The sequence below is a fragment of the Lonchura striata genome, chromosome 14 (assembly GCF_050655825.1).
Source record: "Lonchura striata isolate lonStrDom1 chromosome 14, ASM5065582v1, whole genome shotgun sequence".
Classification (NCBI taxonomy): domain Eukaryota; kingdom Metazoa; phylum Chordata; class Aves; order Passeriformes; family Estrildidae; genus Lonchura; species Lonchura striata.
In genome coordinates, this window is record NC_140716.1 from 8,402,393 (window position 1) to 8,418,572 (window position 16,180).

The window sequence follows — 16,180 nt, forward strand, 5'->3', positions numbered from 1 at the left end:
CCCTTGCAGAATTTTGTGAGGGGCATGACTTCTTTGGTAAATAAGTGTACGGATTTCCCAGTTGAAGACAAGACAGTTTTGTAACTTCTGCCTTAATCTGCAGGGGATTCTTGGAGAAAAACTCAAGAAAACTCATCTATCTTTTGCAAGGGGAGTTCTGTTGACATTAGTTGGAACTGAACAGAACTGTGAATCATGAACTTACGTTTTTTTGTAGGTCACTAACTGAATTGGATACTAAGCAGTTGAAAGCTTGCTTTTTCTTACACTTCTGAAGTGTAATGTCAAGATGACATTATTCAGAATAGAATTGACCAAGCTGCAGAGCAGGTGGTCGGCCAGGATATCAAATGGGTGTGAATACAATCAAATAGCATCTCTTTTTAATGGAGTTTAACTCAGTTGTGTTTTTAATTTTGCAGGTTCTGTACAGAGTAATGAGATGTGTGACTGCAGCAAACCAAGTGTTCTTTTCTGAGGCTGTGCTTACAGCTGCCAATGAGTGTGTTGGGGTTTTGCTTGGCAGCCTGGATCCCAGTATGACCATACGCTGTGACATGGTCATCACCTATGGATTAGATCAAATGGAAAATTGTCAGACTTGTGGCACTGACTATGTCATTTCAGTCCTGAATCTGTTGACACTGGTTTGTACATGTTTTTATTGTTATGGGGGACTAGAAAAACAGTATTTTGATTAATCCTTAATAATTAGTAAAAATTTAGGTAAAGTTACTTCTTTTGGTTTTTATCCCCAGATTGTTGAACAAATAAATACAAAGCTACCATCATCATTTGTAGAGAAATTATTTATACCAGAGTCTAAACTACTTGTTCTTCGTTATCATAAGGAGAAAGAGGTAAGAGTAAGTAACTTCTATAGGTATATTCCAACAGCCTTTATATACTTCCTAGAATGTATTAAGCTGTAAAGCTCATCTTAAATACACTTTTTAGTCTAACTGAATACCTGAAATTTCTGAAAGGGCAGATAAAGCTACTTCTTTGTTTTAGCATTTAGATTCGATAAGAAATTGGCAAGTTTGCCACATTCTAGGTAGAGAAGTCCTTAGTTCATCTGGCTTTGATACTCAAGTGTGTTAGTGATGATCTACAAAATAATTAGTAGATTCTGTAAGTAAGATGTACAGAAAACTAAAGATAGGTATCTGTATCAGACTAAGCTATTCATAGATAAAGAAGAGTAATTTAAAATTCTTTGTTGTTGATTAATGTATTTTAAGATTTGTTTTAATCAGTTATTGCTGTAATTATGTTCTCAAGGTTGTTGCAGCAGCCCTTGCTGTATACCAAGCTGTATTGAGCCTGAAGAACATTCCTGTTCTGGAGACTGCTTACAGGTTGATTCTAGGAGAAATGACCTGTGCTTTAAATAGTCTTCTCCATAGTTTACATCTTCCTGAGGCCTGTTCCGAAATCCAGCATGACTCTTTCAAGAAGCTTATATCCAATGTGGATAATGCCAAGTTTGTTGTTATATTTGACCTCAGTGCTCTAAGTACTATTGGAAATGCTAAAAACTCATTAATTGGGGTGAGTAAAAACTCAACAGACAGTTCATGCAATAAGTGTAAAAAATACTTGGTTACTTAAAATTAATGTATTACACCAGCAGGACACATATATATAACTAAAATGATGATATTTGTCTCCAAACTTCCTAAGATTTAGAAAAACATTCAGTATTAAAACTTAGGGGAAACAATGGGTGGATTGTATTTCTAATTGTTGCATAATGAAAAGCAGTTTCTAGGGAAGAGCATCTTATCAGGGTTATTAAGGGTTTAATGCTAAGATCAGCATAGTAATTGCTTTTGAAACTCAAGATAGATAAAAACAGCTGTAGGGTGTCCTTTGGTAGTATATCAGCTATATGAAAACACTTTCTAGATCTTTCCATATAAAAACATGAACTACTTTTAACAGACTTCTAAAAGATTGGAAAGAAAATAATTAAAGTCAAAAAACAATAGAGTTAAATTATTTCCTGTGGGGAAAAAGGGAAAGACATTAATTCATGGTATGAAAATGACAACTAAAAGTAGATCCTAATTTTTATGGTTTTCTGCTTGTGTTGCAATTGTTTTATAGATGTGGGCTCTTTCACCAACTGTGTTTGCACTGCTGAGTAAAAACCTGATGATTGTTCATGGTGACATAGCAGTTCACTTCCCTGCTGTCCAGTATGCAGTGCTCTACACACTGTACTCACACTGCTCCAGGTATGAGCTTGAATAATTCAGCATATGTTAGGAGCACTAGGATGAACTGATGAGACTAGAATATATTGTTGGAGGGATGAAATGAAATAGGCTGTTACAAGCAAGCTTTTGCCCAAACTTCCTTAATTAATTTTTAATTTCATTAATTGCTGGGAAACTGTATCTCAGCCAGGAGACGATATCCTGGCTTAAAGTTGCTTTTCATTCGAAGGCAGATTAGAAATCTTGTGTTTGAATAGAGATAACTGAGTGAGAACTCTACTGAAAGTAAATAAGGAAAGATTATTTACTATTTTACTTACTGAGAGATCTGGGAGAGGTAATGTGATATAAACAACAGATGTAAATACATTTTAGACCTTATTAATACAAACTGTTGTTAAAGGAAGGGAATATAGAATTCTGTTATTCTTTACATTCTTAGCTGTGGTGATTTTTCATTAAGCATTGGATACCAGACACACTTGAGAACAGATTACTGGCCTGCATGGACTGATGGCAAATTGTAGCTTTGTTCTTTTAGGCTAGGGATCAAAATATTTGGATTTTAACAGTGTGATTTGTGTGTATGTGTTCATTTAACTTTTGCTGCTGATTGTTGATGTTTTCTCTCCTCCTGTAAACTAATCTTGGGGTAGTTTTACAGTTTGTTTTTCCTTGCCCTTTCAGGCACGACCATTTCATATCCAGTAGCCTCAGTTCTTCCTCTCCCTCTCTGTTTGATGGAGCAGTTATAAGTACTGTAACTACAGCAACAAAAAAACATTTCTCGATCATACTGAACCTTTTGGGGCTACTGCTTAAGAAGGATAACCTTACTCAAGATACTAGGTAAGGAAAATTTTCATAGAAATTGGGCAATTTGTTTTTGTCCAGTAGGATACATTAATGCAAAAACAAGGTTAATTTGAATTTGTAAAACTTGGGGTAAATTTAACCAGTCAAATATTTGGGGTTTTTAAGCAGTATTAGTGAAATTTTGGAAAAAGTAGCTGCTCATTTTTTTATACATGAAAACTGGAAAAGTTTAAACCATCCCCAGAGCTATTCAGTAGAGCAGAACTATCAAACTTTACTGAAAGAAAGGGTTTGCTCACTGAAAGTACTTTTGCAATAGTTGCCATCCTGTGTTACCAAAATGCTGTGAAAGCTGGAGACATCTTTAAAGTTAAGAAATACCTTGTTTAGAAACTGAGCTATGGTGTGATACTGATGAACAACGTGAAGTAGTGTAAATTCTATCAGAAAGTACCTTTCTGTAACTGTGTAGAGTGACTAAACTCTTGGTTTTTGAAGGAAACTACTTACAACATGGGCTTTGGAAGTGGCTCTTCTGATGAAGAAATCAGAAACATATACACCGTTATTTTCTCTCCCATCTTTTCATAAGTTTTGCAAAGGACTTTTAGCAAACAGTAAGATACTGCATATTTTTACTTAACTGTCTTTTACATTTCAAAATTAAGTACATAAATAGCCTTGTCCCACTGATGGTAGCAACTGTACTTGTTTCATTTACTTTAAGGATGCTTCAAGATTGTATTGTGCAGGAACTTGCACTCTTTTTATGATTTTTTTTTTTTTTTTAAGTGGGTCCCTGCCTGTTATTTAAGCAATTAATTTTCTTAAAACAAATTGCAATCCTAAGAGATTTGATGCATCACTAACATTTTTGGTAGATCAATTTCCCAGTCACAAATCATTTAGCAAAAGCACTGGAACAGTTCTGTGATGTATTTGGTTCCAGAATCTGTAAAAAATATAGGAACAAATGCAGAGTAATGGAGAAATTACCTAATTACAGTAAAAATAACTTTTTTTTTCTCCTTTCAACTCCTTAATTCAGCACTTCTGGAAGATGTGAACATTTGTCTTCAAGCATGTAGTAGCCTCCATGCCCTGTCTTCCTCCCTTCCAGATGACCTTTTACAGAGGTAATTGCACAGTGTTCTGTGTGTTATTTGAATGTATGTTATTATGCTGATCATAGGGTATTAACACCTCTTTCCTTTTTGGTGTTGCAGGTGTGTTGATGTGTGTCGTGTTCAACTTGTCCATAGTGGTGCCCGTGTGAGACAAGCTTTTGGAAAACTTCTGAAGTCAATTCGTTTAGATGTTGTGTTGAGGTGAGTTGCTCAGACCAACTTCAGTGTAAATAATGTTTTTTGTTTTTTTCAGAGACATTTAACCTGAAAAATAATGCCAGTGGACTGTCAACATGCTGTCTTAGTTCAAAATCAAAAGGCATGAGCCTTTTGAACAATGGTAGTTCTGGGTTGATGGCTGGGCTTGATGATCTTAAAGGTCTCATCCAGTCCTCTATGATTCTAAGTGTCTTGTTATATCTCCTATGCTTTTATGGGTCTAAAAACAGTATGAAGTACACAAAGTAAATAATAAATTTGGTAAGCTGTGCATCACTTCTTGAATCAAACACTGAGTGTCTGTAAGGTCCCTGTTATCCAGAGCTTCAGCAGTATTAAGTCCTTGAAGACCTGAATTCTGAAAGCACTTGGTATTCATACCAAAACATGTAATTACTTCTGGTCATTCCATATAGATATAGTGTGTGTGTAACTCTTACACAACTCTTTTTGGTTTATTCAAGTATATTACAACCTGGATTGTTTTCCCTCTCTTCCTGCAGTAACCGTACCCACACGGAAATACAAGAAATTTCTTTGGCTATAAGAAGTCACATGAGCAAAGCTCCAAGTAACACATTCCACCCACAGGATTTCTCTGATGTCATTAGTTTTATTTTGTATGGAAACCTCCACCGAACTGGGTAAAAACTCTTTACAGAACTGAAATCTATGAATGTTGAATTTATAGTAAACAAGTCCAAGTTACATTTAGCGTAAAATTTGCAATTATCATTACAAACTACGTTGCTTTGCTTTCAAACTTTTTTATACTTTTAAGTAGTTATAAACATCTTGCCTACACACCTTTTGGCATATTTTCCTATGTGCACTGCTGCTGGGAAGTTAATTTTGTGAGAGATTTGTTTGTGAACAATAGGGAGATGAAGTATGTACAGTATAAACTTGTTAATGCATTGATGTTTTCTTTCAGGAAGGATAATTGGTTAGAAAGGTTATTCTACAGCTGTCAAAGACTAGATAAGAGAGATCAGCCAACTATCCCTCGGAACCTGTTGAAGACTGATGCTGTGCTGTGGCAGTGGGCTGTCTGGGAAGCAGCTCAGTTCACTGTTCTCTCAAAGCTACGAACTCCTCTGGGGAGAGCCCAAGATACATTTCAAACAATTGAAGGTAAAGTAAAAAATACACTTTATTTTGAGGATATTTTTTTGTAAGGTTGTGATGCAAGGTGTTCATGTCTAAAGCAAGAGGCACAATGCCTTTATTTTTCAGTGCTTATTGATTTTAAAGATGCTGCATAATTACTGTTGTGGTAAATTATGAGAGATAGCACTGCTATCTCTTTGCACAGTTAAATACAGTGCCATCTGGTAATACTTTTTCCCCTGTCCTGGTAAAATGTGCAGGTATTATTAGGAGTCTTGCAGCCCACACATTAAACCCTGATCAAGATGTCAGCCAGTGGACTACTGCAGACAATGATGAAGGACACAGTAGCAACCAGCTCAGGCTTGTTCTCCTTCTCCAGTATTTGGAAAACTTGGAAAAATTGATGTACAATGCATATGAAGGATGTGCCAATGCCCTTACCTCTCCACCCAAGGTTTGTCTGTCTTGCAATGCTGATGTTGTTTGGAATAGTCTGGTGAATAAAAGTGTCTTCAGGATTGTTCAGTTCTTAGTCATGGAATTCCAGAAAAACATCTCAAAAGTTTGAGTCTCTTAAAAAACACTGGCCTTAACTTTGGCATATTCCTACAGAACATGTTAAACCAGGCTTTGTTTCTGGAGTACCAGCTTGTATAGTGGTACAAATCCAGCATACTTGTAGTACCTCTGATTTGTAGCAGTCACTTATTTATAGATTGTCAGCAGCCCTTTTATAAAGTAACACAGTTATCTAAAACTTTAATTGCTTTTTGGGGAGCGTAGTAATTATAAGCAACATACCCTGTTGTGAAGCTCTAAGTCCAAAACATTCTTCACTGTTGAAATAAGCAGCTTGACTTTGATGTGACAATAATACATGATTTATAGTCAGTTCATATTAAGACTTCTGGCCTGCCAGTGTGCCTGGCCAGTTGCATGCTACATGTGATTCCAGACCATTTACATGAATAAAATCAAAGGTCAATTGAAAACTGGAGAAAATAAACCTTCCGGTCTTTGATGTCAATCTTAAATAGTCAATTATGTTGGTTTGTGCAGAAGAATGTTGTTGTGAAAATTCTTTCCTGTCTCTGAAGGTTATCAGGACGTTCTTTTATACCAATCGCCAGACGTGCCAGGATTGGCTGACACGGATTAGACTTTCCATCATGAGAGTTGGACTGCTGGCTGGCCAGCCTGCTGTGACAGTCAGGCATGGATTTGATTTACTCACAGAAATGAAAACTAATAATAGTATCTCTCAGGTACTCTCTTTTCAAACTCTGTAGACTATTGCAGAAATATTCACCGTGATGTTCTAAAAGAACTAAGCTAAGGCAACCAGTAGTTACTAAACCAAGTGGTATGTAAAAGAATGAGTTATTTAAAGCCACATTTTTAATTTGTATGTTTTTATTGTGGTTATGATACTGTGGATTGGAGGTTAGGATGTACTGAACACATGTATGTGGTCAAATACTACACAGGAATGAATGTTACAGTTAATTCATGTTTTCAGTTGAGCAATTTTTAATTTAGTGGAAACCTTGTGAAACTGGTGCTGCATTAGTGTGAGGCCATCCCAAGCTTGTGGTAGTGTGATGTCCTTGCTTACCTGTGGGTATGAGAAGTAGGGTTGTGTCATTGGGGTATCCTTCCTCTAACTAGCAGCTAAGTTCAGGGGTGGGATGGGTGGATAAAGTAGTTGCAGCCTTCTTGAAAGGGTTGGGTAGTTTCTTCAGTACATGACTTGATTTGCTTAAATGTTTTCCCAAAGGTGGTTTGATAGCTATTTGGTACTTTGTGCTCCCTTATGAATTCTCATACAGGTACAAAACCACCAAACAGTCATTGCTAACCATTGATGTTCAGGCTGTGGGTTCACAGCACAAACTTTTCCCTTGGCTCCCCTGCTCTTCCAAAAGCAGTGCAGTGGATGGATGTGAGGAGCACTTGTAGATGTGTATAATGAAATGCTGCTTCATCATTTCTGAGTACTCACTCACAGACACATGGCTCTTGCATTAGATGTGTTTTGTTAAATAATGCTTTTGGTTTGGATTTAGGGAAATGAATTGGAAGTGACAATTATGATGCTGGTAGAAGCATTATGTGAGCTTCACTGTCCTGAAGCTATTCAGGGTATTGCTGTCTGGTCTTCTGCTGTAGTTGGGAAGAGCCTCTCCTGGATCAATTCTGTAGCTCAGCAAGCAGAAGGGCGGTAAGTTTTCACAAATAATTGGATGCTATAAACTTGAATGTTTTTTTCCTTCTAGGGAAAGTTTTGCTTCCGAATCTTTTAAACTGTGGCATGAGTCAAGGCTGCTGATGAATTTCCATGTTAATTACACTCAGTGAATCTTTTCAGAGATGTAATATGTATTTAATCAGTATTCAGCTCTGCTCATTCAGAATAAAATTGTGACAGTCAAATATCAAACTCCTTTATTTCTGTCTCTACTTGATTTGAAGTTGACATTAAAAGTTCTATGGATGAGCTTTTATCAAATGCTACAGCCTGGAAATTCAGCCAGTAAACTTGTGTCCTATCTTAATCCCTTTCTTTTGCTGAAGGTGATATGAGCTTTTTGAGTATTGGAGTAAAATAATGCTCAAAATCTAGTCTATAAAAAAAAAACAACAACCCCCCCAAAAAAAAAAAAAAAAAAACAACAAACCAACAAAAAAAACCCACCCCAACCTGGTTCTTTAAGATGCTAACTGAAATATTGAACTTTTAGGTTTGAAAAAGCAACTGCAGAATACCAGGAGCACCTCTGCTCCATGACTGGAGTGGATTGCTGTATAGCAGGCTTTGACAAGACTGTTCTGAAGTTGGCCAATTCAAACAGTGTGAACAACGCCAGCCCAAAGCATTCCTTAAATGGTTAGTGTTTGTTTTTTAAGAGAAACACAACTGCATCTGTAAATGTGTGTGCATAAAATGAGAACATTTAGTAATACAGCCATGGTAATGTCTGACTCTGAAATCTGAAAACTTGTTTCTGTCTGCAGTTAAACTGAACCACTTTAATGCCCTTGAAACCAATATTATGTGTAGATAGGAGGGTTTGCAGGACTGAGGTCTAGCTGAATGAAACTAAAGGTAATAGGTAAAATATCTTGTAACTTACTAATTTAAATCTAGTTTATTTTAGATCATCATAACTTAGACCTTAGTGTTTATGACATAGTTGTATCATAAATGCACTAGTTACTCAGAGACTTTTAACTTCTAAGACTTGGTTGCAATATTCTGTTTCATCTTTGGAAATGAGCCTCCTTTGTTCCTAATTTAGTTGCTCTGTTTTTCTGTTTTGATGCTCCTTTACAGATATAAACTAAATTTTTTTTGAACCTTATTTGAAAAGGTTCTCTTTTCCCTTAGAAAAAGTATTAGTGGAAGAATACTGTAAAAGTTGTGTAACTATTTCATTGTTTTTTAATTAAAGAGTTTTTCTTGACAAAACACATGGAAATAATGTTTGAGTAATAGAACTGCTGTTTGAAAATATATACTTAATTGAGTGTTTATATAAATTTTTTTCATTTCACAGGAGAAAGTAGAAAAACTGTTCTGACTAAGCCAAGTGACTCTTCACCTGAAGTGATAAACTACCTGGGTAACAAAGCATGTGAATGTTACATTTCCATTGCTGACTGGTCTGCTGTTCAGGAGTGGCAAAACATGGTCCATGAACTGAAGAAAAGCAATAGCAATACCTCAATCAATCTGAAAGCAGATTTTAACTACATAAAGTAAGGGTATAATTCATTTATTCAACAGTACATTAGAGTTCATTGTTTTAAAACTGAAGTATTAAAGTTTCAATGGATTTTTAAAATTGGATGTCAGTTTCTAAGTAGAGGCATACAAAGAAGAAAGGTGTGTTCTTGGGAGGGTGAAAACATGGCCATGGCATTTACAAATGGGTGAAGAAGTAACATTTTAAATAGCTTCTGTAGCTTTCTGGCTGCTGAGGCTGCTTAGTATTCAAGAAAAAAAATCTTTAATTGAAGAATAAAAGATACCAAATTTATTCTGCTTTACTCAGCAGAAGATGAATCCTTTTGCACAACTTAAATAAAATGTGTCTCAGTGGTTCTTAAAAATATCTTAACATACTAATTTAATAGAAAAAATATTGGAAAGAAGTGGTCTTGGCCACTGAGTTTTTTAGTTTTGCTTCTTTTTAAAATGAAATTTAGAACTGTAGCTTGTGCATTTATTTCCACCTTTGATATTTTTGTAGTTCATGAAAAAATACATCTAACATTGACTAGACCTTCAAAGACGACTTGATTGCTTTCCATTCCTGCATGATTGTAGGATTTGGAGTTAGTCTTGAGTCTTTTCTTTTTGCTGTGTAATACACTTGGCAACTGGAGTGAAGTAAAAAATATGGAAATAAAACTATAAATGTTGAATTGCAGATCTTTGAGCAGCTTTGAGTCTGGACAACTTGCTGAATGCACTGAACAACTAGAATTATTACCAGGAGAAAATATCAACCTGCTTGCAGGGGGATCCAAAGAAAAAATAGGTATAAATGCATTAATTAATATTTACTTCAAGTGCAAAAGTAAATATTTCTTTGTGTATCTGTCTAAATGACAGATTGAAACTTCTGAATGCAATTTGCTGTGTTCAGTGGACTGACTATAACCATTATGAATCAAGCTTAAAAATGACTGTCAGTGGTCATCCTAAACATTGATACAAGTGTGTTTCTGGAGTTAATGTGACTGTTTATAAGCAACATGTGATGAATTTCTATTATGAATATATACACATATAAAATATATACTTTTTAAATATATTTTTTAACTTCCTGTGAAAAATGCATTATCAGATGGTGAAACGAGATAAAATTATAAAATAAATAAAAACAAGATTTGGCAGTTCTAGTTGGTTTCAATTGTTTAATCTCCATGTAGACATGAAGAAGCTCCTTCCTAATATGCTAAGTCCTGATCCAAGAGAACTTCAAAAAGCAGTTGAAGTGCAGCTGTTGAGAAGTTCAGTATGTCTGGCAACAGCTGTAAACCACATAGAACAGGAGCAAAAGTGGCAGTCAATATCTGAGTAAGTTGAAATGTGCTATGAATTAATGTAATGCACTGTGAAAACCTGTATTCGTTTGTTAAGCATAACTCTTTGTAAAGCTTCAGCATCCATGGCAGTGCTAGCTGTTGTGAGTTATAAGCTTACTGAGGAATAATAAGATAATATTTAACTTGGGGTTCATATAGTTTATAAAATGCTTGAGTTGATAAAGTACTTCTGTGTGTCAGCTTAATAATAAAGTATTGTAATGTAACGTGTATCATACTGCAACATTCTCTCACCATCCTTTTAAAGATACTGATTTTGTTTTTAATTCAGTAATTTTGATACCACTATTTGCTCTTAAAGTCTAGCTAAGAAAAATTACTGTCCTGATCCTTTAATTTCAGAAATCTTGTAAAGTACTTAAAGCAAACCTCCCGCATTGCTATTGGGCCTTTGAGACTTTCCACGCTCACCGTGTCTCAGTCGTTACCAGTGTTGAGCACTCTTCAGTTGTACTGTTCTTCCGCTTTGGAAAACACTGTATGCAACAGGCTGACATCAGAGGTAATTCTGTGTGTTTAAAACCTAAATTTGGATAATGTCTTTTGCTATGTCATATTGTGGAGTGTTGGATACAAAACATACATTAATTGTTTTGACTGTTAATCATACTGTAAGAAGACCTCATTTAGTTTTCTAATGTGCCTTGATCCAAGTTTTTGTAAGTTTATATCTCAATTGGCCTTCTCTCTATTGTTAAAAGTATACCTCTCTTTCAATTTACAGTATTTTTGAAGTGTTATTGATAATTGCCTTTTGGAGTATTGGTATTTCTTCTCTGAATACATTGTAACATGCATTTAATTTACTTTCAAAGCAACTTAAAAATAATAAAAAAAATTACTTTAGCAATTAAACACTGAATGTCAGACTTCAACCGCTATGGATGTTCTAGATGTAATTTCTAATCACATTGCTCAGAAGACAATTCTGCTTGATTTTTGAGCAGTTCTTAGTGTTGTCCTCTCAAAATCAAGCATAAAAAAATATTTCTTCTAGTTAATGCTAAAGTGTGGTCACTATTATAAACAAGAATGCTTGCTCTAAAAATGGTCTTTGGTTTTAATTAATGAAAGTGCATTGTAGTAAAGTTGTCTCATGACAGCTGTGCAACTTCTGTGCCCCTTGCAGGACTGTCTGATACCTCTCTTCAATGAAGCGTTGAGGTCATGCAAGCAGCACGATGTAAGGCCATGGATGCATGCCCTGAGGTACACGGTGTACCAGAATCAACTGATGGAAAAGCTTAAAGGTCTGTAAGCTCTCACTATGGTGTTATGAAAAGCAAATGCAGAATTTGAACTTAAGTTATCTGCTGAAAGCAGCAGATGTGTCATTTTGTAGTATTTCAGATGGAATACTTTTTAAAAACCAAGTTTTTTCCTTCAGGTGCCTTGCTTTACTGCTCATTGTCTTGATTAGTCCTGTGATGTAGACAGTGTCAAAAAGAAAAACAACATTCTGAAGTGTTGTATACTACTTTCCTAATAACCCCTTACTTGTTCATCATGTCATACTTTAACTGCTTTCACTTTTGAACATATCAACATTATGAATAATGGGTCTTCACAGTCATGAGAGCCATTTAAATGTACAGTTTGATAAGAAAATGGGAGAAAAAATGTTCTGTCAGGGGACAAGTAGGTTTATTAGCTAAGAAGAATGGTTATAGTGGAAAAAACTCTTTTGCCCAGCAAATAATCTATAGATAGAATTTTTGTTCAAGATGGGATATATAAATATTCTAGGAAGAAATAAAGTAATATAAATTTCTGAAGCAATTTTTACTGATGCCCATGTACACAGTATATTGGGCAGAAATTCTGTGTGTCAGACAGTGGTTTAATACTTTGGTTTACAATGTCTTGCTCCCTTTAGAACCTACAGTCCCAATTAAAAGCCATCTAATGGAACTGGGTTTAACAGCAGCGAAATTTGCACGGAAGCGAGGAAACATCGCCCTGGCTACACGACTGCTCGCCCAGTGCAGCGAGGTCCAGCTGGGGAAAACCACCACAGCACAGGACTTAGTCCAGCACTTTAAAAAATTGTCTGCACCGGGTCAGATAGATGAAAAATGGGGTCCTGAACTTGATATTGAGAAAACAAAGTTGTTATACACAGCAGGTGAGTGTTGTGTTCTAGTGACTTGAACTTCTTAGCCTTAAAACTAGATTAATTCCCCTTACCTTGAAGAAGCCACAACAGGGCAGTATCATTAGGAACTGATTTAATCTCATTAGCTATTGTCTGTCTGATAGTGTTTTCACAAGTTTTTTCATGCTTGTAATTCTTCAAAAGAGAATTTTATGTGTAAAAATACATTGCTAAAAGTTGTATCTGAATGTGCTGAATTTCAGAATTGTTTTAAATAATAGTGTACTGAAAATCTGCTTTTCATGATATGCAGGTCAGTCAACACATGCTATGGAAATGCTGAGTTCTTGTGCCATATCTTTCTGTAAATCTGCCAAAGCTGAATATGCAGTTGCTAAATCTATTCTCACACTGGCTAAATGGATTCAAGCAGAATGGAAAGAGATCTCAGGACAGTTGAAACAAGTATATAGAGCTCAACAGCAGCAGAATCACACTGGCCTGTCTACCTTGTCTAAAAACATATATAATTTGATTAATCTGCCAGCTGTTAATACACTAGAAGATGAATATCCTAGGATTGAAAGTGAATCTACAGGTATGTTTGTTCCCGTTGTTCTTTTTTAAAATTAGTTACTGATAAATATAGTGAGGGGTAGCACCAGTTATCTTGATAAAGACTGTGCTCCATCACTTATGTAATGTATTTGTTTTCCTAATTCATGTGTCAAGGGTGTGTATTTTTTGCAATTGGTAACTATACACAGTTAAAAAAGCCGAACACCTTAATACTGATATTTTATATTTCTGTCACATTTTTCTCATTCAAGTAATGGTGGCCTAAGGAAGAAACTGAGATATGTTTTGTGTTGAGGATATCAGTTATTGCCGTGTGTGTTTGCTTTCAGCTTGTGTATTTGCTAAAGTTTGAGTTAGATCTTTCAGGTTTAAGCATGGACAGGATTTATGTTATGAAGGCCCCCATAAATGTGAAAAGTACTTTAGGTTTTTCCACTGTCTTTAATCTGTACTAAATCCGAACACTTCTGCTGTTGCTGCAGAAATGTGTTCTCATTCCTAGTTTCCAGCCGACTTTTCTTTAAAGAAATACAGAATTTATCTTAACATTTAAACATGGATTTCCTATATAACTTCATTCCTCTCATGCAGAGTCAGACTTATTGTAGAGCTGTTGGTGGATGTCAAACAGTAGGTGCTTTCTGACTTGATGGTGAAGAAAATAAATGTATACACAAATAGATACAACCACAGTGCCCTGGGTACTTCATAGACGCCTTCTCTCTGAAGCACTGTGCTCCTTTGGAGGTCATGAGTTCCTTGCCTCAGTTCCACCTCTCTGTGAAAGAGGAGGGAATTGTAGAGTATCAGCAGTGGTTGTTGGCAAATGGAAAATTTTGGAAAATTTTGCACTGTTGGGTATTAATTTTACTAAAAAATACTGTATATCCATTATTTCTTGGTGTTATTTTCTGTGCTAAGGAAGGCAGAAGTAGTGTTACACTGTAACACACATTACTCTTATTTCTCCCATCACAGTAAACATTGGAGTTGGAGAACCAGACTTCATCTTGGGCCAGCTGTATCACTTGTCTTCAGTACAGGCACCTGAAGTAGCCAAGTCTTGGGCAGCCCTGGCTAGCTGGGCTTATAGATGGGGCCGCAAAGTAGTTGATAATGCCAGGTAAATACAGCCTAATGCTTGAATTTATACAGTACAATTGGTTTTCTTAAGATAAACCATATCTGTGTATTTATGATTACAGTTGTATGTGGTCTGAAGTTTCATGTGAGCAGAGAAATGAATATTCTTTTGGTTAGTTGCCCTCTGTAGAACAAAGCTAACTTAATTCTGAGATAATGATGATTTCTTCCTTCAAAAAGTTTTTTATGTAGACTTGCAGTAGCTCTACAAATACTCATGTAATGGGCATCAATAATTCATTCAATGTTACAGTCAGGGAGAAGGTGTTCGGCTGCTCCCCCGGGAGAAATCTGAGGTTCAGAACTTGCTACCAGACAACATTGCAGAGGAGGATAAAGAGAAAATCTACGGCATTCTTGGGCAGGCAGTGTGTCGGCCAGCTGGGATTCAAGTGAGTGTAGATTTCTTTGCTTACAAAAACATTCAGCTTCAGCATGAACCTTATTTTCCTCTTCTTGCAGTTCATGTTAACTCTTGTAAATGTTTTTAAGTTAAAATTCAGACACTACAAGAAACCATCTGTTAGCTGTGTGGTAACCTACCTGTTGGATGAATTATGGTAATGTGATTGAGTAATGCAGTTGCATGAGCTGCTAGACAAAAATTGACTTAGGAACTAAGATTGCTTGTAGAAATTGCTGGAGGACTTAATCAAACCTGCTTTCCCTTTATTTGCGTTTAGGATGAAGATATGACTCTACAAATCACTGAAAATGAGGACAATGAAGAAGATGATATGGTGGATGTGATATGGCGTCAGTTATTAACAAGTTGTCCCTGGCTTTCAGATCTTGATGAAAATGCAACAGAAGGATTAATTAAAGTCTGGAGGAAAGTTGTGGACAGAATCTTCAGTCTCTATAAACTGTCCTGCAGCGCATACTTTACTTTCCTCAAACTCAATGCTGGTCAGGTTAGTATTGATGTGGAAACCAAGTTAGTTTTATAAATGAGGATATGAGCTATATACTTAACTTAGAGGAGTATTTATGTGTTTCAAGGTTCCACTTGATGAAGAAGATCCCAGACTGCACTTGAGAAACACCTCTGAGCAAAGCACTGATGATGTAATTGTGATGGCAACCCTGAGACTGTTACGGTTGCTTGTGAAACATGCTGGAGAACTTAGACAGTATCTGGAGCATGGGCTAGAAACTACACCTACTGCTCCTTGGAGAGGTAAGCATGTGTTATCTAGCTGTTAAAATTGATATTGAGACATTTTCTCTAAATGCAGAAAGGTGTTCATTGCATTTTGATAAAATTTTTAAGTGTGAGGAAAAGAGACCCTGTCTTTTACTAAATGATGTCATTGAAGATGCTAGAGTCTGATAACGCTCTGATTGTAAAGTAGATAAGTAGCACAGATTTTGATCCCCTCCTTCCCCCATTTGAAGACATAGAAATGAGAAAGGGGATGTGGTTTGGGGAGTATTACATCATATGACCACTCTAAAAAACAAACAAGGTGGGTTTTTTTCTAGTTATAGTTGAGAAAGATCTGTGACTAAAGCCACACGTTTCAGAAGTAGTTGTTTGTCATTACACTGCAGGTTCTGGTGGTTTAGGGACTTCCCCTCAAAGGTTATGGAGTTAGTGTGGGAGGCAAAGAAAGGGAGGCACCTATTGTAAAATTGCACTTTCTTTTGGACTTTTTTGTAAATTGATTTGTACTTCTTTGATTTACATTCTCCCTATTCAAAAAAAGAGGCATGCTTTTAAAAATAAAATTCTGTCTCATTTGAAG

General features: G+C 36.0%; 1 protein-coding gene across 1 annotated transcript in view; it reads left to right on the plus strand.

The window, feature by feature from the left end:
• Positions 1-16,180, plus strand: part of SMG1 (SMG1 nonsense mediated mRNA decay associated PI3K related kinase) — a 59,274-nt gene that overhangs the window by 22,017 nt on the left and 21,077 nt on the right. Inside the window, exons 11-35 of the mRNA XM_021539807.4 lie at positions 423-647; positions 759-860; positions 1,285-1,554; positions 2,113-2,243; positions 2,913-3,074; positions 3,540-3,658; positions 4,090-4,177; positions 4,268-4,369; positions 4,891-5,031; positions 5,322-5,521; positions 5,758-5,954; positions 6,598-6,765; positions 7,567-7,721; positions 8,242-8,387; positions 9,058-9,259; positions 9,935-10,044; positions 10,439-10,586; positions 10,958-11,117; positions 11,745-11,865; positions 12,492-12,740; positions 13,024-13,308; positions 14,268-14,412; positions 14,686-14,824; positions 15,116-15,346; positions 15,435-15,612. Of these exons, the coding sequence (XP_021395482.3) occupies positions 423-647; positions 759-860; positions 1,285-1,554; positions 2,113-2,243; positions 2,913-3,074; positions 3,540-3,658; positions 4,090-4,177; positions 4,268-4,369; positions 4,891-5,031; positions 5,322-5,521; positions 5,758-5,954; positions 6,598-6,765; positions 7,567-7,721; positions 8,242-8,387; positions 9,058-9,259; positions 9,935-10,044; positions 10,439-10,586; positions 10,958-11,117; positions 11,745-11,865; positions 12,492-12,740; positions 13,024-13,308; positions 14,268-14,412; positions 14,686-14,824; positions 15,116-15,346; positions 15,435-15,612 (4,174 nt within the window). The remainder of the gene's footprint in view (positions 1-422; positions 648-758; positions 861-1,284; positions 1,555-2,112; positions 2,244-2,912; positions 3,075-3,539; positions 3,659-4,089; positions 4,178-4,267; positions 4,370-4,890; positions 5,032-5,321; positions 5,522-5,757; positions 5,955-6,597; positions 6,766-7,566; positions 7,722-8,241; positions 8,388-9,057; positions 9,260-9,934; positions 10,045-10,438; positions 10,587-10,957; positions 11,118-11,744; positions 11,866-12,491; positions 12,741-13,023; positions 13,309-14,267; positions 14,413-14,685; positions 14,825-15,115; positions 15,347-15,434; positions 15,613-16,180) is intronic.